This window comes from Pararge aegeria, chromosome 1, assembly GCF_905163445.1.
Source record: "Pararge aegeria chromosome 1, ilParAegt1.1, whole genome shotgun sequence".
Classification (NCBI taxonomy): Eukaryota; Metazoa; Arthropoda; class Insecta; order Lepidoptera; family Nymphalidae; genus Pararge; species Pararge aegeria.
The window spans coordinates 1,501,152-1,528,596 of record NC_053180.1 but is presented as its reverse complement, the minus strand read 5'-3'; the positions used below and the strand labels follow the sequence as shown (position 1 = coordinate 1,528,596).

General features: G+C 35.1%; 1 protein-coding gene across 1 annotated transcript in view; it reads left to right on the top strand.

Moving 5' to 3' along the window:
* Positions 1 to 27,445, top strand: part of LOC120637390 (rhophilin-2-A) — a 132,833-nt gene that overhangs the window by 13,870 nt on the left and 91,518 nt on the right. Inside the window, exon 2 of the mRNA XM_039909255.1 lies at positions 8,584 to 9,127. Within this exon, the coding sequence (XP_039765189.1) occupies positions 9,017 to 9,127 (111 nt within the window). The 5' untranslated portion in view covers positions 8,584 to 9,016. The remainder of the gene's footprint in view (positions 1 to 8,583; positions 9,128 to 27,445) is intronic.

Here is a 27,445-nt window from a genome sequence, read left to right as displayed (position 1 = left end):
TATGGGAAACCCCCTAGGAGGACTATAGTCCAGCAGTGGACTGTTATAGACTGTTGATGATGGTTGTACTGGAGCTATGGTGATACGCTGGACTGTAACAATAGGAAGATCTTCCTCCGAGCGGGTGATCGTGCTCGGAGACCGAGGTCCGAACATTCATTTTTGGAAGTTGTATATATAGGCATTCTTCGTGAACACTTCGCTAGCGCGATGCAGTATTTTTGTAGCGCCATTCAGTTCTGTAATGTGGAGACCGCTACAATAAACGATTGTCTACCAGCACAGAAAGCAATAGCAGGAGACAATAAAAATGTATCTTCTCCCACAGCTCTATCAACTCTCAGAGCACTGGCGTACAAGTAGAAATAATATCCAAATAAAATTTATCTAATAACTAGCTTTTGCCCGCGGCTTCGAGTTTTTGATTTGGTAAATTTTAACTACTAAAAGGTGCTAATAGAAAAATATGAACGTAAGTTACTTTAAACATCTAAAACTTTCATTTATATGATGATGACTATATATGATTTCATCCCCGTTTTGATGCTTTCGGAGATGGAATTTTTTGAATTTGTGAAACACGTATTTCTTTATTTTTAATCGAAAACCTAAAATCAAAGTTTCATGGGTGTAATTTTATACAAACTTTCATCCTCCATTTAACCCTCTTAGGGTTGGAATTTTCAAAAATCCTTTCTTAGCAGATGCCTACGTTGTAATAACTATCTGTGTGCAAAATTTCAGCGTTAGAGCAAGTGTTAAGTGGTTAGAGCTGTGCGTTGATAGATCAGTCAGTCAGTCACCTTTGCCTTTTATATACTCGTATGTACTAGCGTACCCAGCCCGCTTCGCCGGGCTAGATTTGGCTTTATTTTATTTAAACATTAAAATTACATCATTATTTTTTTTAATAAAAGCTGTATTTGACGGTTTGACAGTTCAAACATAAGAGTGCTCCGATCGTCACCAAACTTTACAGGATTACTGGCCAGGTCAATCCGGAGATTCCATGAAAGTTTCATTGAAATCGGTCCAGCCGTTTCGGAGCCTATACGGAACATACCCACACACTTTCTCTTTTATACTCGTATATATACTTCTCCTATCCCCTATTCCCGTGCTTTAGCAGGTGGACACGTTAATTATATTCCTTTTTAGGCAATATAATCGGGAGACATGATTTTTACTCCTGCCACTAGTTTCGTTTATTATATTTTACTATGAAGTAGGTACCTACCACGTCTTCGATTGATTATGCAGTCGCCAAGGTTTCGATAAGTTAATTTTATAATGAATTCCGCTTTCATTCATTGTCTCCGATAACTGACAGCTAATGAATGGACGATTTGTATTGAGCACAATGCCGCTCCCAAGGTTTTGTTGTAGCTTAACATTAATATCGACAGTATATTGGGTACTTCTAAACGAAGCCTCTTTTATACAGTCACGTAAAGAGACATGATAATCTGTATAGCAGCCACCGCTCGTCAGGCTGCTATGAGACTACGCAGGTTCGAGCTTCCGCTGCGAGCACTGCGTAAACGGTTAAAGTTTCGAGAAAATCATGTATAAAAAAGGTCGTTTCCTTTCCGTTCTTAAAAAAGTCCGTGGTCTATCTTTTGATGTTGACTTACGCAGATGAAGGAGATACGTGCCTTGCCTGGCCGGTCAATAATTATCAATACGATATTGATGATGAGACACTTGTCACAGACAGACAGTATTGGATAGAAGCAGGCGCTACTTTGCGGAAATCCATGATATATTATGAAAATTAAGCTTAAACTATACTCCAAAACCGGAGCACGTGCGTGCAGCGAAACGTGCGTAGAGGGTACATTGCCGTATATCTGTTTGGTGTGGAGTATAAAGATTGAGGAAATTATAAATTACACCATAGAAATTCTCCTGCTTTTCGCGGAGTATAGCAAGTTAAGCTTAATTTTCGTAACAGACAGACAGATCATCGCCGGATTTCAAAGGATTACTAGGGTACCATAGTCTAGTCTGTCTAGAATACATATAAAGGCTTCAATCGGATAGGCTTGAATTGATGCGATTATGAGGGTGGAGCCTTGAACCAGTGTGAGGCGACCTCGGATGCTTTTCAACGGAATCAGAGCATGTTATGATGCGGTCAGTATTTATTATTTGTTTGCTTTGTAAAAATACTAGTTTATAAGAAAAAATAAATACACAATAATTGTTATTTTCTTTCTTACTGTAGAAATAGATTCTTGTTAATTGATGGTATGTCCATCAAATAACAAGAATATATTTCTATTTATTTTAACTTGCCGTATTTTGTAAGAAATCTTTTATAACTTATTAATGAACGAAACGATTTTTGATGGCCGATTGGCGCAGTGGGCAGCGAACCTGCTTGCTGAGTCCAAAGCCGTGGGTTCGATTCCCACAACTGGACAATATCTGTCTTATGAACATGAATGTTTTTCAGTGTCTGGGTGTTTTTCTATATATTATAAATATTTATGTATATTATTCATAAAAATTATTCATTAGTTATCTTAGTACCCATAACACAAGCTACGCTTAATTTGGGACTAGATGGCGATGTGTGTATTGTCGTAGTATATTTACAAAAATATTTTAAAATTTAAATAGTAAATTTCATTATTTATTTTTATTATTTTTTAAAATGTTTAATGAAACCATTATTTATACATGGACAGTGGCGTGCACTGAGTTGTTTAACTGGGTATGCATACAGGAAGAAAATTGCATCAAATGGCAAAAATCCTCCGCCTATATTAGTTATATATATTATATATATATATATATATATATAAATTTCTAGTGTGCGTGTGCATGTCACTGAACTCCTCCTAAACGACTGGACCGATTTGAATGTATTTTTTGGTATGCGTTTGGTTGGCACCCTGGATGGTTTAGATTCACAAATCAGCCCGACAGATGGCGCTGGGGTCCGCTAGTGTATATATATATATATATATATATATATATATAATATATAATTTTTAGGGTAGGCAGTGCTTTTACGCATATACGAAGTGCACGCCGCTGTATATGGACTGACGTGACAGACAGATGAATAAAAGCAAGGAATTTGGAAATAGCTACAAAAAACCTATGTCGGAATTTATTATTTCCGAATTCTCTCTGGTCTGGTCTGGTGGGAGGCTTCGGCGTGGCTAGTTACCACCCTACCGACAAAGAAGTGCCGCTAAGCGATTTAGCGTTCTGGTATGATGTCGCGTAAAAACCGATTAAAGGTATGGGTTAAACATAACTGCCATACTCCCTAACAGATTAGCCCGTTACCAGTGGCGTGCACTTCATACATGCACAAAAGCACTGCATACCCTAAAAAAATTTTATTACTCGTAAAGGGGAAGGATTTTCCATTTTATGCAATTTTCCATCTTTAGGTTTTTTTCTGCCCGTTACCATCTTCGACTGCATCATAACTTGCCACCAGGTGAGATTGCAGGTCCGGGGCTAACTTGTAGTGTAATTAAACAGTTTTTCCATCCCGGGAACCGAATATAGGACCTCGTTAGTCGAAAATGCCAACTACTAGACCCATGAGGCATTTAATTATCACGTATGATTATAATTCTAAGTACCTAGTTAATAAACATTCTTTACTGGGCTTTACAATGGTAAAACTATGTTATCTTTTAAGTCAACTAAGTACAATTTCACAACAGTTGAACGCAGTAATCTGATAGCGAATTGTTTATCAAATAAACAGGCGAGTTGCTAACACTTGCTTTGTGCATTGACCAATCAAATCAGTGTTTTTTTCCAAGCTTTGTTTTTGAAGTAAAACTTCTTTAGGCGCGATTAGGGCGTACCTCAGATTTTTTTAGAACTTTTTAAGGGGAACAATTTGGTCGTACATGATTTTATCGCAACTTTAACCGTTTATGCAGCGCGATTTTTCTAAAATAAACGTAGCCTAAGTTACTCCTTAATACATCAGCTACCTGCCAATAAAAGTCCCTCAAAATCGGTCCAGCCATTTCAGAGATAAGCCGGAACAAACAGACAGACAAAAATCGGAAAAAATGTTATTTTGGTGGATGTGCCGTATATATACATGTAGTAAAATACGGTTATTTCAATGTAACAAACAGGCACTTGAATATTATTATATATGTATAGATAAGGATAAGATTTTACAGTTATTTTTATAATGCTTATCTACACTTCTTAGTAAGATTAACACGTGCGTATTTAATGAGATCATAATTAACGAAACACCGAGTTCCAGGTCTCTCAGTCACTTGGGGTGTCGATGTGTTTTGATGTGGTGGGCGTGCTGTATGTTTAACTGTTATTGAAAAAGTGGACATAAACAATCACTAGCTAACAAGAGATGGTCATAAATTAGTGTCATCTGCATATCGTCTGCGAAAGGTACATAAGTCATTTATGGGATTGAGTATACGTTATCATAATAGGTGTAACATAAGGTGATTTTAGACCTACCAATGTTAAAACACATATGTTACAGCGAGGTTACTATACAATTGATGAATTTATTAATGGCAAGGTTGCTTGGAATCATCCGGCTCCGCTTTCAACTCTCGCAAGATAGAAAAATGAATGTTAAAATGTAAATTGTTGATGTTGGAAAAGAGCAACTGCTGAGTTTCTTGCCCGCTTCTTCTCGTTAGCTCTGCCTTCCAAACCGGTGGTAGAGTCACTACACACAGACAGACTTGTTGTTTCAAAAGTACTTATATTAGGCCTACATGAAATAATTGAATTTTGAATTTATTATTTTACTAAAGCATCAAGGTGAATAAGGGTAAAAATAAGGTTTAAAAAAAATGAATCTGTTTACAGTTAAGAACGTGAGTTTCAAGTATAAGATTCGAGATGTTGCAAACTAAAACGCTACCTAGTATGCTATGAGACCATTCCATGCACAGTTTCACATTTTTGTATTTTTTAGTTGCCTAAACAAAACAACCCAGATTAACCCTACTAATATTATAAATGTGAAAGTGTGCATATTTATTACTCAATCACGCAAAAACGGCTGAACGGATTTCGATGAAATTTAGCGGATGAAACATGCATAGCATGTACAGCTGAAAACCATTTAGTCAAACATTAAGTTAAACATTAGAAGTAAGAGTAAACTTGCAGTGCAGTGTAGGTTACATAAATTTCATAATTCGTTTAAAAGAAATTGCATACAATTCGACAATAAACTAACCATTGACATCTTGGAGATGTCTCTTAAAAAGTTTGTATTAAAGAAAGCTTATAGAAAAGTCTTATCTTCTATATATATATAATGAAAATGGTCTTCGTTTGAGGCTCAATCACGCCTAAACCACTGATCGTATCGACATGAAACTACCACCATTCGATGCGAAATTTTTCCTAGATGGTTTATGGCTATCTATTTTTTGAATTCCAACATTCCTTCATTTTTTTATTGCTGTTTTACTTTTATGAACATTTATCCCGCTAATAAAAACAAAAGATAAACATTTTCTCTTGATTCTTTTGTTTTCATGGATTTCAACAGAGTGTATTAAACGGATTATGGTTTTTTACATTCAGCTAAGAATCTACTCATGGTAGTGGAGAACGGCTGGACCAATTAGGCTTTTTTTTATCTTCAGAATTGTTAGGAGAAAGTTTTGTATGTAAGAAAATTTTAAAAAAGCCCGATAAAAAGTTAAAAATTTCGATGATAATCGAAGAATTCCCATCTATATAGTCACTCACCACGAAATCTCGGGAACCATAAGACTTAGAAACGTGAAACTTGGTAGGAATATTACTTTTGCTATGTAGAGGTCAGCTATGAATAGATTTTAAGAAATTCATTCCCCAAAGGGGATTGCGGGGGCGTTAACAATGAACAATTCCCGTTTTTAAACTATAGCTTCTATAGACTTCAAATTTGGTAGGAATCTTCTGTAAGAGGTGTAGAAATAGGCTATGAACGAATTTTACGATAGCTCACCCCACAGGGGGTTGCGAGGGTGGATATTAACAATTAATATTTTTAATTTTCCAGCTAAAGCTCCTACAAGCTCCAAATTTTGTAGGAATTTTCTATAAGTGATGTAAAAATGATTTATGAACAAATTTTACGATATCCCACCCCAAAGAAGATTGCGGGGGCGTTAACAATGAAAATTTTCAATTTCCAAGCGATAGCTCCTATAGACTCCAAATTTAGTGAGAGTGTTCTATATGTAATATAAAAATGATCTTCGAGCGGATTTTACAATGAATCACCTCCAATAAGGTTCGCGGGGGTGGGTGTTAAAAATTTCAATTTCGAAATATAGCTTCTAAAAATTCTAAATATGGTAGGAATCTTTTATTATTCACATAAAGAACATCTCAAAATGGATTTCAATAAAGTCTACTTCCGACAGGAATTGCGGGGGTGGGTGTTAAAATCTAAAATTTTTATTTCTAACCTGTAACTTCTACAGACTCCAAATTTGGTGGGGATCTTCGTGTATGTAGGGATATTCGTGTATTTCCTTACAACAATGGTCTTTTTGGCAGCGGAGAAAAAGTCATTGAGAGGTTTCAAAAACTTAACTTTACATGTAGCTATCCAATCAACGGACTAAGAATTTTACATTCATTTTACTTTTGCAGACTACATAACCGACGAATTCTTTTATTGCGGGATCGCGGAAATGTAACAGATTAAAATGAATGCATTTTCCAAGCACATGAGATGTGGAAAAGAAATTTAGTTACTTATTTCAATAGAATTCATAAAAAACATGCACAATTAATTTTCTATAAAAAATTTATGTCACGGAGAAAATTTTAGTTAACAGAAAATTCGGCGCACTTGAACCTAGACAGATTTCAACTTCACATATGAGACTTGCAATGACTTTAACTTAAACTTTCAATGCTCATTTCAAATTTTTTTCTTGATGTCAATTATTATTAATTTTTGGAAGAAAGGCACGGAAATGTTATAATGATTGCACATTGAAAGTTACAATGAATATTAGTGAGAAAAATCACCTGGATGAAAGATACAGGCTAAATCGATGGAATTTGGAATTTGAGTAAGTCTAAACAATATCGATGCTTACAGTTCTATCCGCGGGGCCTATTTATTTTAGTAGTTCATACAAAAATAAAAAAAAAGGAGAATAATAAAAATGTGAAAAAAAATAATAAAAATGAAACATAAAATGTAATTTATTTCCTTTTTCAATTCGCCCAGCGAAGCGGGCGGGAAACGGCTAGTTATAGTATAAAGGACTACGTAATCGATAAAAAAGCTTGGGTGTGAATTATTGCTCTAACCGGGTTGAGCAATAATTCTCACCCAAGCTTGTGAGATGGTGATAACAAAAAAAAACACCCGGCTAAGTTTGTTGTGGGCTTCTTCTTTGACCAGGACGTTTGGAACCCTCGTAGCTTTAGTTTTAAGTTTACGAATGTGGATATCGCCATCATCACACTACCATGTAATTCTTATGTACGCATCAAAAGTTCCACCTATGGGCCTACATGAATAGATAATTTTGACTTTGACTTTGACAAAAATGTGGTCAAGAATACATAATTATTATACAACCGAAAACCGATACTATACTTCACAGGCTTTAGAGGTACGTTATGTACTGAGACTTATCTGTGAAACCGAAAACCTAATAATTTTGATTAAACCACTGCCATCGTTTTTACTGACAGAAGTTAGATGCAGCCCTAACATCACATGCAAAATTCAAATGTTGAGACTCCTGTCACTTTATTAGGTACGCGTCGCTTAGTGTAGGTATTATGCGCGTGTCGGTCTTTTATCTTCAATAGGGTTGTCATAAGTAAACACTTAGAAAGCTTTGTATTCGTTTGTATGTAAAAATTTATTTGCTTCTTTAAATTAAATATTTTCACAGGGTGACTCCGTTATGAAATATACTTATGCATTCTTCAAATTTATTTCGTAATTCCGATACACGTTGTATTTTTGGCTGTAAAGACTTCATAGATTTAATACTTTTGAATGTTTTTTGAATCTCAATTTGGAATTGTACCAAGCAGTATGTTACAGTCCGACGCTCATGTATTTCTGGGCTTTGTTTCTCAATAAAACTGATTGTGACTGTTGTTTTAGGGTGCCACTTTACCACCCTAACCCACCCACTTTTTTTTTTTTTTATCTTAGATCATAGAATACAGAGCTTCACAAATGACAACAGCCAGACTTGCATTTAATGCCAGAATATAATTAAAGTTTGACATTTTGGCGCCGTGGGCGCGACCCTACTTTCTGAGTCCAAGGCTGTGGGTTCGATTCCCACAACTGGAAAATGTTTGTGTGATGAGCATAAGTGTTAGTCAGTATATGGGTATTTATACATGTATATCATATGTATTCTTGCATATTATTCATTAAAGTATTCATCAGTTGTCTTATTACCTATAACACAAGCTACGTTTACTATGGGGCTAGATGACAATGTATGTATTGTCCTAGTATATTTATTTATATTATCATGTAAACAGTATATATATTTTTTAACTATTAGCAGAATATATTAATTGGTTATGTTATTTTAATCTAATTTGCTTTTATTGTTATAGGTCAAAATTCAAAGATCTCCGAGTGAAGCAGACGACAGTTGACGTCCTAATACGGAATTGAACAGTGAAATCAAGGAATTTAGTATTTACAGTTTGATGTGGAGGCAACGGATTCTAAAACGAAACTATTGAAAAAGCCCATGTTAAATTAACCAAGTTTAATATTACGGTCAGTGTAAACGAAAAGAAAAAAAAAATAGTGCAACATCAGTAGTAATTTATATTGAAAACTTAAAATATCTCAATGTAGAGATATCAAAAGTGTAATAGTGAAAATCTGCAGTGAAGTTACGGAGCTTTGCAGTGAAATAGTGATATTCGAAACAAAACAACTGGAATTTGAAATAAATTGAGGCAATCGGGTGAAAATTGTGGCAAATTGCTGTGAAATAGTGGAAATTAAGCGTGAAACAGTGTATGATGTGTACCGAGTATGGGTGAACAGCTGCACAAGACCTGCGTGCGGGTGAACTCCGCCGACGACGATGACGAGACCCGAGACGAGGTAGACCATGAGTTGCCCAAGAAGAACCCTTTTGTGCGGGTGAGTTGAAATGACATGAAATTTATTTATTTGTATGGATATGTGATAAAATGTTCTTAACAAAATAAAGATTGCAACATATCCGGTCAGGCATCCCCAACATACAAAATTTGGTCAATTATATATAATACTAGCTGTTGCCCGCGACTTCGCCTGCCTTTGATTTTGGTTTTTGATGTGGCATTCAATTTAGTTGCAGTTCTAAAAAAAATTAAAGTATTCAGTATCGCTATGCCTTAAATGAGGGGTTTCAACCACATTCATCAGATCTACACAAAGTTTGGGCAAAATTAAACACATATTATATAACCTCTATAGTACAAAAATAATTATTTAAATCGGTTATAATTTGTCGGAGTTATGGTGTAAAATCGTCAAACACTCATCCCCTCTCCCAAAGGAACCGAGCTGAATGTCGGTATAAAAAGTATCATATATTACTTCTAACACTTCCAAGAATATGTGTACAAAGTTTCATGAGGATCGGTTAAGTAGTTTTTGCGTGAAAGCGTAACAAACAAACTTACATTGAAAAATTTATAATATTAGTAGGGATAGGGATAAACAAGGCTGAGGCTTAAATTGCAGAAATTCAGTCATCATATTCTTCTAAGGCCAGGCCTTCTTCTGCCTGCCACTTGACCTTGTATGATTGGTTGACGAAGTTCGTTCTTTTTGGTGTTCCGCATAACATGACCAAAATATTCTAATTTTCTTCTCTTAATTGTTATGAGTACCTCTGAAACCTTACCCATTCTCAATACTGTGCTATTCCGTTCTCGTACACGGTCTGTCCAATATTTTTAGCATACGTCTGAACACCCCCATCAAAATTCATATTCAAAATTCATTTATTTCAAGTAGGCCTAATATAAGCACTTTTGAAACGTCAGGTCTGTCTGTGTGTAGTGAATCTACCACCGGTTCGGAAGGCAGATTCTACCGAGAAAAAGCCTGCAAGAAACTCAGCAGTTGCTCTTTTCCAACATCAACAAATTACATTTTACATTTTAACATTCATTTTTCTATCTTGTGTGAGATGAAAGCGGAGCCGGATGCTTCCAAGCAACCTTGTCATTAAGAAATTCATCAATTGTATAGTAACCTCGCTGTAATAAATGTGTTTTAACATATTCTTTAAATTTATGCATTGGTAGGACCTTAAATGTCAATCAAGTGAGTGAGTTGGCTATCAAGTGACCTATTTTACTAACTGCGACTTTATTAGGTTGTTTGGTTTGGACCTGAAGGATATTTGGTGTATATAAATATGAGAAATAGTTTTTCTCGCACGTCCGAAAGTTTGCTGTTGTTCTGATGTTTCAGCATTAAGTTCGACTTTTGTAAAAAGGTATTTTTGAGAAGAATCTCTCTTGGGAATTTCCCAGTGTCAAAAGTAGCCTATCTAAATAATTAATCATGGTATCTATATCATAATTAATTAATAATTAAAATTATTAAGATAAATAAACATGGGGATCTACAAGAAAAATGTTTGTGTACTCATTACTTACAAAGTATGTGTAAAACTACTGTTTGTCTATGTTTGTAAGTAGGGATGGGAATGACGTGGAAGTAAGATGTTATATTGATAATTCAAAATACAAAAAAAGCTATTTTGTTTTCTCTATTATTATATGTACGTTTTAATTGAGTAGACAAAAACGCACCTCTCGCGGAGAGTTAGCACTAGCAACGCCACGCGTCATTGCTCGAGCGTGTACATCAAGTTTTTGTGTTTCAAACTGTCCCCTGTATTACGGAACTTGTTGATCGAACATGATTGCGATTGTCCTCATCATCACGAACTGAATATATTGTTTTGTTTTTACTATTACTGTGGCCCTTTTTCAACCGCCGACGCAGATACAGTGGTGCAATCAGTGGCTTGCATTTCGTACAAGCACAAAAGAAATGCCTTAAATAAAAAAAATCCATGATACTGGTTCTTGCCTGCCTTGGTCAAAAACCCTGTAGACGCCACTGGGTGGTATAACTTTGCTTAAGAAGCTTTAAGAGTCCGCTTAGCTAATATCATGTTAAAAAGCATTTGTATGAGAAAAGAATGACCAATTTAAGTAAATTTTTTAATTAAAAATTCTGCATGCAGTTACGCAGAAAGCCGTTAATCGCGGATTTCTGCATGACTGACGGTCCTTGGCAGTTTTGTTATTCTCATTACCGGTAAATATTTTTTGTTATCTAATAGTTTTCATGGATTGAGAATTCTTACTTGACCGTTACTCGTTTGTCAGATTTCGGGTTGCACTATTTTTTAGTGCATTATACTATTTTTTATATTCAGTACTGATCAACTGTATGTTTGTCACATAATTTGCACATCTAAAATGTGTAATAAAATGAATCTCCCAAGTTTCGGATTAATATGAATTTTCATACTTCATGGGAACTTAATATTTTTCTGCATTTAAAGCTTAAAAATAATTGCTTCATCTTGTGCAGTCATTTTATACTGGGCCGAAGTTTGTATAAAGCAAGTTCACCTCCTTTATATATTTATATTTCCACGAAGTGTAGGTAAAAATTGGTTGTCTGTAAAGTCGGCTTACTGACGATAGTTGAACGTGACAACGTCATGAGAAAATACTGATGGAATGATTGCATTTTTCAAAAGAAAATTTTAATTTTATTTGTTTGATAGATATTATCGCTGCTATAAACAATTGACACCACATTCACTTTTCACTGCACTTCATCCTTGCCGAAAACATGTAAATGTATTATTGTATAGAAGCTGTCCACGCGGACGCATCGCTCACTCAAGTAGGAGAGAGACAGATGTCGAACGCGGAGGCCGACTGTGCCCCTTTGTCGCTCGTTCCGCGCTCTCGCTTGCACTTCAAGCCTTGAATGGAACGCCTTAGACCGAGGTAACGCCGCATGCGTCATGTTTTTTCGTGCGTGCAGCCGGCTCCATCGAATTATAAGACGTTGTCACGTCAAAAAGTTTTAGTAAACTTACAAACTGACCATAGTATTACAATCGTCGCATTGATCATCAATTTCCGTAATAGGAGTGCTGCTCAGTACATGATGTATGAAGTATAAAAGTATTTCAATGTTACGCATAATTCAATAGCATTTCCGAGAAGAATATCTAAGTTTATTTGCTTCATTGCAATCCATTCTATTAACTTTTTACTTGTGCCGTTGACCGAATTAAAAATATTTTCTTCTTTCACTTTAGGCGGTCCCTACTTTTCTCCCACTGGGTCCATCTCTTTTCATATGTCACTCTCTAATAACTACTGACTACTGTCTATTTGTCATATCATTTGAAAAAAAAGTGTGTGCGTGTAACCTTTACGCGCGATTAAAGTTATACTTTTATTGAGTATTATTTGTTGATGAAAGAGTAAAATGTTCCTGGGACTCCGCTCAAATTCGATTCACTATTTCAAATTCACTTTGCTATTCACAATTGATTGATTATTATGATATTTGCCACTAGCTGGCGTAGAGGTTAAGAAGCGTGGATTAAATTACTTACGACCAATCCAAATAATTATCTTTAAATAGTGGAAACTACACAGACGTCTGACATTAGTGGTACAGAGGCAGCCCTGAAGCTTTTCCATCACGATAAAAAAAGGCACGTGAGACGATAGTTTTCCGCTTACCATCACGTCGACAATCGGCTTGGTCCGCCAATTACTAGTAAATATCAAAAAAATATAAATAACTAGCTGTTGCCCGCGACTTCGTCTGCGTTTGATTTTGTTTTTAAAGTATTCGGTATCGCTAAGCCTTATATAATAATATATAACATGTGACTGTCAATTAATTATAGACAAATAATTTGCAATATATCCTATCTCTTAAGTTGGACCAGACTGCTCACGGTGTGCTATATTAAGTAGTTTAGGAGTCCATCGCGGAAACAAACATCGTGACAGGAGATTTATATATATTAAGATAATAATGTATTTGCTAGAATAGTGGGTAACAAACAGTAAGTGATTTTACAATAATTAAAATACACTCCTACAAAATCTACTGTCCACGACAGTGTGCAAATCTTTTCTGTTTCTACGGAACAAGATTCAATTGCTAAAAAATAACCTAAAATTAATTAAGGAAATAATAATTATTTATAGTCAAAGATTTCGAGTCAAATTTAAGATCAAATTGTCTTTTAAATATTCGTTACGTATACATATACGTTTAAATACGTACACCTTCTTACGTACGTTTGTTCTTAATAGAAGAAAAGCAAACAATATTACCACAGGTAGGAAGTAAGCAGCGACGTGCACTTCATACATGCACAAAAGCACTAAAATTGTTATTATATATCTCTTTTTTTATAGACGAGCGTGCTAAAAAAATATAAAGAATGGAAGGCCCAGGTATTCAGATATTCACTTCAATACCAACAATGTTCAGGATGGCACTTAGATCTTTCGTTAATTAACAGTATTATTGAAGCTAAATACCTAGTTTCTCATATTAAAGTATTCATTTTATAAAAGACATCATTAAAGCCCACCAACCTGCTTTAGAGCAGTGTTGTGGGTTGGTACTCTATAAACCTGACTTCCCAAGGAGTGAAATAAAACAACTAGACTGACTCTAATACTGTATTTTAAGCTTCTCTATAATTCATATTACTTGTTACCTTCAAATGACTCTACTACCAGTTCGGAATGCTGTCTTCGGCAGAGAAGACCACTGGCAAGAAACTCTACCGTTGCTCTTTTATTCAATCAATTAAAACAACTTATCAACACAATTACAACATTGTCATATGCAATAACGCTAGGCCCTTTGATACAAGACATATTTTAAGACAAGTAAAACATAACTACTATTATCACTTATAACATCAGGACTTTTGGAACAAGTTGTTTGTATAGAGCAACCTCTGCTACATAAACTGTCGGTATAAAGTTATGCTAGGGCTCCATATATGATACCTAAATAAACCAAAGGATGAGATATACTTATCTAATGCAACATCAGGTACAACCATAGTACCAACAACTTTTAACAACTCCATCACCAGTACATACGACTTGTTTCGCCACAACAATATTTCTTTAAGTGTATCGTTTCCATTATAAATCATCTCAACCCAATTTGTAACGTTCTATCCACAATACTTTACTTAATCTCCTTTTCTTAATTAATTCATTTCTAAATCCGTCCTCACATTTCTTTGCCGCCAATCTAACTTGTCAAACTCGCGTCTCCCGCCATAGATCCTATACTTTTATTTGACAGTCTAATAAAGTCCATTATTCTATTTTCAATACATTATCAATGAGTATACAAACTATGATTTGTTGATATATTTAATATAATCATCGGGTTTATCATAGATAAAGTGCTGTAATTCCCTATTTCCTAACACGGCCATTCTGACAAGTACTTCGTTCTCGAAGTACATAGGGTTATTCTTTTTAGGTATATGTATTGTATCATAAGTCTTTAGGTTCAAAGAACATCCTTATAAGTACATCATCTTATGTACACCTCTATAACATTAGTTCAAATGGTATATAAGCATAAAAAATCATCAAATCAGTTACATTCTGTATACACTTTTATCAATAAACTGTAAACAATATTTTATCAAAAGATAGGCATAATCATAACATTTTATAATTAAAGTGAAAGAGACCAAAAAAAATTTTCATTAAAATTCCACACCATTTAACATATTACAACAATATAATACTTCTAATAAAGTAAAATGATTAATTTTCAACAATGTAAATCAAAAATACTCATTTTCATTTATTTTGTACATTTTAACATGTACAATCACAATCCAAATATTTCCATCTCAATATAAATCTCAAAAAAATTTATCCTTTTGCCTCTAGTCCAACTTTATCAAAATATCCACACAGGTAATTGTATTTCCCATCAATTCTGTCATTGACATTGTTAGTCTCATTTAGTCACAGATGCAATCGGTACAGTCTAATAGTCAAACCAATATATACCAAAACACCAACACCCACTGGTGATATCAACAACATCATCACTCTCAAGTGATATCAATAACATCATCACCCACTGGTGATATCAACAACATCATCACCCACTGGTGATATCAATAACATCATCACCCACTGGTGATATCCACATCATCATCACTCTCAAGTGATATTAATAACATCATCACCCACTGGTGATATTCATATTTTTTCCACTGTCCAAGTCAAGTAATATATAAGATAAATATAAATAAATTAATATAAAAACGCTAAGATGGAATTATTTCTATTAGTTTACATCTTTTTTTTTTATCATCTCATCATAAAAGCCAAGGTATATGTTCAATTGTTATTTCTATTATTCAATGTTTTATTTCAATCTAAACATCAATTAAACCACCTGTTTAACAGAATCATTTATCATGCAAAGACTCTTTAAATTTCACATACAATTTGATAATTCAAACAACTGTAAACCTAAGTATAATCTAATTATTTATAATGCAACTAATATATTTTCCTTTGCGGCAGCAACATTAATTTAGTTTATAATTGTATTTTATTTATATCATTTTTAAAAACTTCTCTCAACATCATACTGAAAGATCACTGACCTAACCTAACCCACAACATTTAAGCTGACTCCTAATTCTTTTCTTCACACAACCCAACATAGAAACTAAACTATTTCATTTAGCTATTCAGTAGTAATTTTCCCTATATGTATTGTTCTGACACATAATCATATTCTATTCTACCAACAATTTTTTTTTTTTTTGTTTTTTTTGTTTTATGTGTATTCTTTTATATGTTCTGAATAATTTACACAATCTCTCCTATCTCGGCTTTCCTGACAAGTACTTCGATCTCGAAGTACATAGAATAGTTCCTAAATAAAAGTCGACAGCTTGGCTAACTAGTTGACACTAGCTGACTAGTTGCTCAATTTAAACTTGAAATCTTGTATGTAATAAATAAGAATCATAGGAAAAATATATCACACATTCCGTTCGGCTAACCTGACCAGTTTATGTATTTTAACCTTGACAGACTAATAAAATAAAGCTTAACACAAATTCCATTTGTATAACCAGACTAGTTAAATAAAACTTGAAATTTTAAATTTATCAAACTTATCACACATTCTGTTTGGCCAACTTGACTAGTTGCTCAATTTAAACTTGAAATCTTGTATGTAATAAATAAGAATCATAGGAAAAATATATCACACATTCCGTTCGGCTAACCTGACCAGTTTATGTATTTTAACCTTGACAGACTAATAAAATAAAGCTTAACACAAATTCCATTTGTATAACCAGACTAGTTAAATAAAACTTGATAATTCAAATTTATCAAACTTATTACACATTCTGTTTGGCCAACTTGACTTGTTGGTTATCACAAACAAACTTAATCATTTCAGCAAAATAAACAAAGAGCCACTAGGCCATATCAGTTTCAGGTAATAAGTACTATCTTTCAAAAGTAGAAACCACAAAAAGAAAAGATAAATAAAAATATCACATCAATTGGTTCCCCGGACCACATATACTTCAATGGAATTTTACCAAGTCTGGTGCTCTGTCTCCAGAGTGTTTCTGTTTTAGCACATACCAGCTATTAGTTGAGACATCATCAAAAACATCAAACCATGTACTATATCCACATTTGCCGGGATGGTTATTAATTGGTTCCTCGGACCACATATCCTTAAATAGAATTTCAACAAGCATGGTGCTTTGTCTCCAGAGTGTTTCTGTGTTAGCACATAGCAGCAAAAAGTTGAGGCATCATCAAAATCATCAAACTCTTTACTATGTCCATATTTGACGGGATGGTTCTAAAAAAAGTAAATCTGCATTAGAGAAAGGCATAAATTGGACATGAATAGGATCCAACTTCTGATGCTAAAAAAATATAGAGAATGGAAGGCCCAGGTATTCAGATATTCACTTCAATACCAACAATGTTCAGGATGGCACTTAGATCTTTCGTTAATTAACAGTATTATTGAAGCTAAATACCTAGTTTCTCATATTAAAGTATTCATTTTATAAAAGACATCATTAAAGCCCACCAACCTGCTTTAGAGCAGTGTTGTGGGTTGGTACTCTATAAACCTGACTTCCCAAGGAGTGAAATAAAACAACTAGACTGACTCTAATACTGTATTTTAAGCTTCTCTATAATTCATATTACTTGTTACCTTCAAATGACTCTACTACCAGTTCGGAATGCTGTCTTCGGCAGAGAAGACCACTGGCAAGAAACTCTACCGTTGCTCTTTTATTCAATCAATTAAAACAACTTATCAACACAATTACAACATTGTCATATGCAATAACGCTAGGCCCTTTGATACAAGACATATTTTAAGACAAGTAAAACATAACTACTATTATCACTTATAACATCAGGACTTTTGGAACAAGTTGTTTGTATAGAGCAACCTCTGCTACATAAACTGTCGGTATAAAGTTATGCTAGGGCTCCATATATGATACCTAAATAAACCAAAGGATGAGATATACTTATCTAATGCAACATCAGGTACAACCATAGTACCAACAACTTTTAACAACTCCATCACCAGTACATACGACTTGTTTCGCCACAACAATATTTCTTTAAGTGTATCGTTTCCATTATAAATCATCTCAACCCAATTTGTAACGTTCTATCCACAATACTTTACTTAATCTCCTTTTCTTAATTAATTCATTTCTAAATCCGTCCTCACATTTCTTTGCCGCCAATCTAACTTGTCAAACTCGCGTCTCCCGCCATAGATCCTATACTTTTATTTGACAGTCTAATAAAGTCCATTATTCTATTTTCAATACATTATCAATGAGTATACAAACTATGATTTGTTGATATATTTAATATAATCATCGGGTTTATCATAGATAAAGTGCTGTAATTCCCTATTTCCTAACAAGCGCTTGACTGCAATCACACCTGATGGTAAGTGATGATGCAGCCTAAGGGGGAGCGCGCTTGCCTAGAAGATGCCTATTCACTCTTGATTTGAAGGTACTCATATTGTAGGCACTGGGGAAAATGGAAGCTGGAACATTCCAGATCCTAGCGGTGCGGATCAGAAACGAAGATATATTGACAACGTAGAGATGCAGATCCTTACGGTGCCTCGCGGTTCGATGGTAAAAAGGCGAGGGAACTAGATAACTCGTATAGGAGGAGAATTTTTGCCATTCAATGCAATCTTCGTGCTGTATGCATACCCTGGTAAATAACTGAGGGCACGCCACTGTAGGTAAGTTTCGTTAAACATATAAGCACTCAGATATTGATGACCAAACAGAATTTCACTTGAGGTTTCATGCATTGCACAAGAATTTATATTAGTCAATGTTTCTTATCTTAATTCACACTGTAATGCACGTTTCATCCGTGCACGCCATTCTGGAAAACACCTGCAGTTTAATCGGTTCGCATTAAAATGATATCACTGATGTTGAAACTTTTATTCACGTGTTACACATCCTTATCTTGTATATTAAATAAATATACTACGACAATACACACCGCGCCATCTAGCCCCAAAGTAAGCGTAGCTTGTGTTATGGGTACAACGATAGCTGTTGAATATTTTTATGAATATAATACACATAAGGCAAGAGCCCTTTTCAAAGAATTATCGAAAAGGGTTATCGAGTCTACCGGTGATCCTAGAGCGGGCAGTTACCTTGGCCAACGAATTAGTTTCATTCAAAGGGACAAAGCTGCCAGCATCTTAGGAACTGTGCCTCGCTGCGGTGGTTTCGAGGACGTTTTAGATTTTATTTAGTTTTTAAATAGTTTATTTTAGGTTATATTTATAATTTTAAATAAGCAATTACTTTTATTATATGTATACTGAAATGGACTACCATTTAAGTTTCATAATATATTAAATCATTTATTTATACACATAAATACTTATAATATACGGATAAATACCCAGACACTGAAAAACAATCATGCTCATCACACAAACGTTTTCCAGTTGTGGGAATCGAACCCACGGCCTAGGACTTAGAAGGCAGGGCCGCTGCCAACTGCGCCAGTCGGCCGTCGATATTATTATATTGCTACCTTAAATCGTGTAGAGATCGTAAAGTTAATATTTGATAACAAATCACAATAAAAAACTATTTTAGTTGTATATTTACTGAAAACTACACAAATTTGTATGCCTCTTCTTTAACCCAGAATATGGGACACTGACCGTGCACCCACCGGCTTTTCCCAACAGTGGGTGAAAGGGGAATTCATATTAACCCATACACTGCGTTACGGTTGGAATTAAATTTAAAATTATATCCAAAAATACGAAATAGGACATAAAAATTAGGACTTATATAATATTCCAACACCCTTTAGGGTTTTGAAAAACAGGAAAAATATTTTTTCTCCTGATTTACATACCCTAAGAACCAGCAGAATTTTAATCTCCGTAACTTTCAAAACTCCATCCAGTCTGCCCTCCTAAGGGAGAGATTTATGAAATAAAAGGCAGCTTCTATGACACACTGTGTAAACCTCTACCTGCCTGTGAAAGCAGGAACAAACACACATTATAATTTACGGACTAAGCAAATGGTAAGTGGTAAACCATTAGGTGGTAAAGCCCCGTGAAGTGTTGCTCTATAAATATAAAATGCATATAAAAAATTTCGGAACCGACAGGATTTGAACCTGACTCTCTGGCAATCGCGGCCTGAGCGTTTTATCCAATTAAGCTACGGCTCTCCTACCGTCGATGCCGAAATTAGTATATGCCTTTCACATCAGTCTTATAGAGACTATTAAAAAAAAAAGAACAATTTACATGATTAACTTTGCGTGAACATCGACACATTAAAACGACGTTCCAATTGCTATAACCTAGTCGAATTAAGAACTGCTATTTTAAGATCAGTTAAAAAGTGCGTGCTTTACCGGCTCGTAGTTAAAGTAACAGTTGTGTATGTCTAGTATCTTAAACAGGTCAGCAGCGAGAGTTGTCTTAATTTGTCGTTAAGATACTTAAGATAAGCTAGGGTTGCCTCTGATTTTTTCTCGTGATTAGGTATATAATATAATAATAAAGCTTAACCGATCAATCACGTCATTGTTGGACTTATAATACACCAATCATTGGTCATTTGGTTGGACGGATTGGCGCAGTTTGCAGCGATCCTGCTTTCTGAGTCCAAGGCCGTGGGTTCGATTCCCATGATGATGAGCATGAATGTTTTTCAGTGTCTTTCTTTAGACGACCGATTGGCGCAGTGGGCAGCGACCCTGCTATCTGAGTCCAAGGCCGTGGGTTCGATTCCCACAACTGGAAAATGTTTGTGTGATGAACATGAATGTTTTTCAGTGTCTGGGTGTGTATATGTATATTATAAGTATTTATGTATATTATTCATAAAAATATTCATCAGTCACCTTAGTTAGTACCCATAACAAAGCTACGCTTACTTTGGGGCTAGATGGCGGTGTGTGTATTGCGTTATATATTTATATTTATTTATTTAGTGTCTGGGTGTTCATATGTATACTATATATAAGTATTTATGTATATTATTCATAAAAATATTCAATAGTCATCTATCTATAGCAAAAGCAACTTTAAGGCTAGATGGCGATGTGTGCGTTGTAGTAGTATATAAATTATTTATTTATTTATTATTTAAGAATGCAGAAAGAGTGTTTTGTCCAATGAATGGTGACCGTTAATTGAAAAGCACTCATTCTGCAATCGGACCAATCGGAGCGATCCGACGTTGGCAATCCATTGCAACAATATAGTTTATTTAAGCAATAGTCCGCCTTAGCTGGTCTGCTTAAGGTGCAGAATCAGGTCGCAACACTCTTGAAATTGCAAGTGTTTGCGCCAAGAGCTTTCCGGATAGAATTTAGTAACTCTGCTCCAGATAAAATTTACCAACTCCAAAGATGCAGTAAACCCTGCGAAGTAATTAAAGCCAATGCCGGTTCATATTCTTAAATGGAATCGCTAAAACTTATTCTACAATATATATGACGTAACTTACAAGAGTAAAACATAAATATATCGTTGACTTAAGGAACCTTAACTCGAGAATAACCAGTATATAAAACAGAAGAAACGACTGTAAAATCTTTCTTATATTACAAATGCGAAGAGTGTTTGGCGTAGAGATAGTTAAAAGGACATAAGCTTTTTTATCACAGGAAAACAAACAGTTTCTTTGATAGTATCTGTAAAAAAACGTAAAAAACGCTGGCGAAGAACTCTGGCAACACCTAGAAAAAAAATGTACAGATTTAATGGTATCATGGCTAGAATTTTTTTGGAAATTCATTACCATTCCTTTGTGGGTATATAAAAATGATTGATGATTGACAAAAATGAAGTGGCATTTTTTAAACAAAAAATCGACAACCCTAAAATTTATAACCACTTTCAAATCTTAACACTTTTCCTGGAAATGAAATGAGGAAATGAACATCATAGATCTAGTTTTTTCGCACATGCAGTTCTACAAAACAGGTTCAAATTATTATCTTCCTGTCTTTTGTTATCACAGAAGAAGTAATTCCAGTTTACTGTTAGAAGTTGCTGTAGACTCCGACTTCACTGCCGGGGGGCTGAGTTCGAATCCTAGCTCGCACCTCTAACTTCTAACTTATGTATGTTTAACTTATGTGCGTTTTAAGCTATTTAAATAAAACTTGCTTCAACGGTAAGAGAAAACATCGTGAGGAAATCTGCATGCCACCAAATTGTACTATCTTGTTCTATGTTTGTTTCTCTGTAACTACTTTTGCTTTGGTGTACAATAGAAAGTGTATTCATTCATTCATTCGTTCATTCATTCATACGCTGACCGCTGCGCCAGAAAGGTCGTCAAAAATGATGAAGGTTCTTGGAGATCGCTATACTAATAAAATATAACACCACCGTTTGTATCCTGCTTTTTAATTTATATTTCTCTTTTCCTTATTTTGTTATGGTGAATTAATCATCACCATACCACCCCATTACTGATTTGACGACCGACTGGTGCAGTAGGCAGCGACCCTGCTTTCTGAGACCAAGGCCGTAGGCTCGATTCCTACAACTGGAAAAATGTGTGTGTCATGGACATGAATGTTATTAGTATCTGGGTGTTTATCTTTATATTATTAGTATTTATGTGTATTATATTCATAAAAATATTCATCAGCTCAGCATCTTAGTACCCATAACACAAGCTATGTCGTATGTTTTAGTAGTATATTTATTTGTACTTATATTTATAACCAGCCAACACTACAAGGCACGAATCTCGTCCCACAATAAAAATGGTTCAGGCCGTAGTCCACCACGCTGGCCCATTTCGGGTTGGTGAACTCTAAACGCTTTTTACAATATTACGAAAAACTCTCAGGAATGCACGTTACAAGTGATATTTTATTTAGATAGTGATATTTTACTGGCTTAATACGCACATAACTTAGAAAAGTTAGAGATGCATGTTGGGATTCGAACTCGGCGCCCCGAACGTGAAGCCAAGTCCTAACCACTGGGCTATCGATGCTATAACGATGTAACGAGGCAGTTACTTACTCTTAATTACTTTTACCTCACGCTGAACACAGTCATTTAAACTCGCAACATTACATATAAAGTGGCGGCGACTTTCCTCTTTCTGAGACTTGCTCTGGAACGAGTTTTTCTCGAGTTTTACTTCCTTTTTTGATGATTAGAAACCGCACGCGGAATCCTGTACCCACAAGAAAAATATCTGAGTACGGGTCGTGTCAGGTGAAAAGAGCACTGGCGATATACATTTGCGGACATTGATTGAATGATTGTACCTACGCCACATAGAAAAATTCCTAAAATGCAAATATAGGCAATATAGGTATAGGTACAGTAAACTCAAATTCAAATTTCATTTATTTAAGTAGGCCTAATACAAGCACTTTTGAAACGTCAAGTCTGTCTGTCTGTAGTGATTCTACCACCGGTTCGGAAGGCAGATTCTACTGAGAAGAAGCCGGCAAGAAACTCAGCAGTTGCTCTTTTTCAACATCAACAATTTACATTTTACAATAGTATATACAATACAATAGTAAATATGTCGGAGGAACTAGTGAAAACAGAGTTAATATTTGATTGATCGGTTGTTAACAAAAACAATTCGCTAAATTTTAACCCTAATCGGTTTCTACGCAGCATCGTACCGGAACGTTGAATCACTTAGTGACACGTAATTGTCAGAAGGGTGGTAACTAACCACAGCTGCAGCCTCCCACCAAACCGGTCCAGAGAAACTTCAGAAATTATAATTTCTCATAATATTGTCCCTGCCGGGGTTCAAAACCGGGACCTCAACTCACAAGACTACACCGCTCGCCATTGAGCCAGAGGGGCTAACTTACTCACGCCACGATTATTGACAGTAGGTACTAAAATATCAAGTTCACAGCGATTTCGTTATCGTACACCTTTTGATACGCACATTTTTCCCATACAAACACTAATACACTGAAATATTTTTTTATACTTATTTTTTATATTTGTTATCTTCGCTATTGGTCGTCTGGAAGAAATCGCTATGAAGCGATAAGGCCGCCAAATTGTATACGTTGTTTTGTTATACTAACTTTTTTTTTATGCACTTTTTTGTGGTATGCAATATAAGTATATACGAGTACATTCATTCATTTGTTCAAAAGTTAAAGGTGCCTGCTGGGATTCGAACTTGGCCCCCGAAAGTGAAGTCGATGTCCTACCCACTGGGCTATCACAGATTCACTTAGGTAATACATAAATGTTAAAATTTAGACATATCGCGATTAAGCGATAAGGCTGTCATATTGTTATACGTTGTTTGGTTATATTTTTATTTTTTTATGTAATTTTTGTGGTGTGCAATAAAAGTATATATTCATTAATTCATACGGTATTTGGAACCTTCGTAGCTTTAGGTTTTAGTTGGCGAACGAAGTTATCACCATCCCCTTACAATTATGTAAACATGTATGTATGAACGCTTCATAAGTGCCTGTGATAGGCCTACATGAATAAAGAAATTTTTAATTTGAATTTTGTTGCCATTTTACGCAATATGGCACCCCACAGCCGAAGCCTGCTGAAGCCAAATTATAAATTCCCGAATTCCCTCTGCCGGGAATCGAACCCGGAACCTCCAACTTGGAACCACAGTGCTCACTGCTTCGCAAGCGAGGTCGTCAAAAGAACACCGTGTCCATTGAACGTTTAGTAGAAAGTGAGAAGCTCTCACAAACACATGAACAATGGTTAGTTTACCAAATATGCTATTATACAAACCGCATTCATAGAGACAGACACTTGGGAACGTCTTCTTACCTTCCGGCTTGTTCGATTCGACAAACTCTCCGGTCCTTATAACCGGTCCGATGACAAATTAGCACCTGATAAATTATATACAACTACTTAGCGAGTAGCGTACCGCTACGTTTTCGGGTGCAATACTAATAAGGGCCGTTTGGAGTGAATAATATTAATAATAAGCTGACCCTAGTGACTTCGTTCGCGTAAGTCCTTAAAAAATATGCTCTCGCGGACTTTTTGAAGTTATACTTCGCGTGCGCACCCTCACAAAAAACCGACACCCTGAAGGCAATTTAGTTTTCAAAAAAAAAAGATTTGACATTATACACTCGTACTTGTCATAGCGGCATTATATGGTGATTAAATTGATTCAATTATACAATAAGTTTGGAAAATCCAAAAGTGCACGCCTTGTAATCTCATTTTTTTCACAATAAAATTGAATTTTTTTTAACTGAAACTTTCAATGCTCATTACAATTTTTTTTTTTCATATTAATTATTATTCATTTTTTGTAAACAAGACACGGGAATGTCATAATGATTACACATTGAAAGTTACAATTAATATTAGCTAGAATAATTACATGGAAATTTAACGACAGTGAATTGAACGCTCATATTAACTAAGAAATTATGTCGTGTGTTACTTTAGATAATTAAAAAAAAAATTATTCCGATACGATCCAATTTTGATGCCACATACACCCGTCCATACACGGACGTCCAGAAAAGATTATGTTTAATGTTATTACTTACTATGTTAAACAAAAAAATTGTTATTGAAATGTATTTTATGTGCCTGACAAATTATTTGACTTGATATTAGTGTACTCAAATTAACCTGTAAGTGCAATATAAATAACAAAAAATCAATTTCAGTTTCGAGAAAACTGCTTTTTTTGAAATGTCTAGAGTAGAGCACAACCTCAACGCTTCGCTTATGAGGCGTGCAATACATTTTAAAGTTGAGTGAAACTTGGTTGTCCGATATTGAGATAACTAGATAATGCGTTATAATAGAACTTTCAATGTATTAAATACCTTTTTTAGATAGAAAAAATTTACAATACACCGGTTAATATAAATATGATGTCTCTTAAAATTTCAAAGTTTGTATTAAACGTAAACTTATATAGAAAAGTCCTATAATAGTAAATATAAAGTGATAAAAAGCTTGGATGTGAATGTTTGCTCTAACTAGGTCGCTTTTTAATTAGTTTTGATAGATGGTTATAATAATAATAACCCGGCTAATTTTGTTGAGGGCTTGTTAGACAAGGGGCGCGTCTGGAACCCTCTTAGCTTTAGTTTCTAGTTTTGCGTACATATTTTAGCAGTGAACCCATTAAAAGTGCCATTTGGGTAAATTTTAATGATGAAATATTTGACTTTAAAATTTAATCAAATTTAAAGCTAAAAGCTAGTCTACTTACAATCTGTGTTTTGTTGTTTGTGTTTTGATATTAAGTTCTAAGAAATAAGTGATGTGTTTTAACAGTGCACTTTATCAGTACATTACATTACAGTATTGAAAATATGTATCCTGTTCATGCCACTAGTCCGCGGTAGAATATGTGATATCTTAAATACAGTTATAACTAGTTAGGAGTCAGATACTCACCCACACCATGGCCAAATTAGGACTTTTTACCTGAATCTATACACATATTTGTGGGTCATAGTAAACCTTGTTTTTATGCATATATATAAATAAATAAATAAACTAAATCAGCATGACCGAATAGGTACCTCGAGGCTCAATAAAAAAATCTCGTTATCGTAATGCCCGCCAGCCCACATTAAAGCCGCGTGGTGTATATATTGCAGCAATTTGGCGCGCGATTTGGCGCATTTCGCACATTTACCGCTAACGTAAGATCGCGTCGTGAACCGGCTTCCTATAATGCAATCCGTTTTTTACCAGGTTCGATGCCCGCCCGAGATAATTGTCGCCGAGGCTGCATTGATGATTGCGTAGGTTAGTTATGCGCAGAGCTTTTTTTATTTATTCCAGTACGTGGTAAGTGATGATGCAGTCTTAGATGATAGCGGGCTAACCTGTTAGAATTTATAGCAGTTTGATTAATACCATACCCAAACCCTAATCGGTTTCAACGCAATATCATAGCGAAACGCTAAATCGTTTAGCAGTACGACTTTGTCGGTAGGGTGGTAACTAGCCACGACCGAAGCCTGCCACCAGATCAGATTAGATAAAATTCAGAAATTATAACTTCCCAAATTACCCCTGGCGGGAATCGAACCTGCGACCTCCTACTAAAACAGCGCGCACCGCTGCCCCAGGGAGGTAAAATCCTACCTTATCTTCAATTTAAGAAATGCTTCATAAAGAACTCAAATAATCAAATTCTATATTTTTGTCTCATATCTTTAATATGTTATGTTTAATATGTACTATGTTATATGTTTATTTTATGTTAATTTAGTTTAAAATCCTAATATTTCACTAATGTTTGTTTTAAAACCTACTAATTTCGTATAGCATTTTCTTGTATGCCTTTGGTTGCCTGGAAGAGATAAGAATTAGCATTCATTCATTCATGAGCCAGAAAAGTTAGAGGTGCGTGTTGGGATTCGAACTCAGCCCCCCGAAATTGAGGTCGACCTCCTGCCTGCGCTATCACCTCTCTCTACTCTTGAGGCTTCTTTACCTTTTAGGTAAGCGATATTTAGGTGCTTAAAACGCACATTACTCCGAAATTAAAAGGTGCGTGCCGGGGATCAAGAGAAAAGATGCAAGGAGCACGCAAGATGCAGCCCTGTGTCCATTTATTTGAGAAAAAGGTGTTTAGCCTCAAGTACCTACAATTACACCGGAAACCACGCCCTTTAGACCGGGACATAGCATTGCAACAATGCTGCTTAGCGGCAGAAATAAGCATGGCAAAAGTACTTTCCCGAACTGTTACAAAAAGCTCCACTACTATTATTTTTATAGTTTTTTTTTTATTACTTGTAAATTCTAGTATAACTAATCTTTAATATTCTA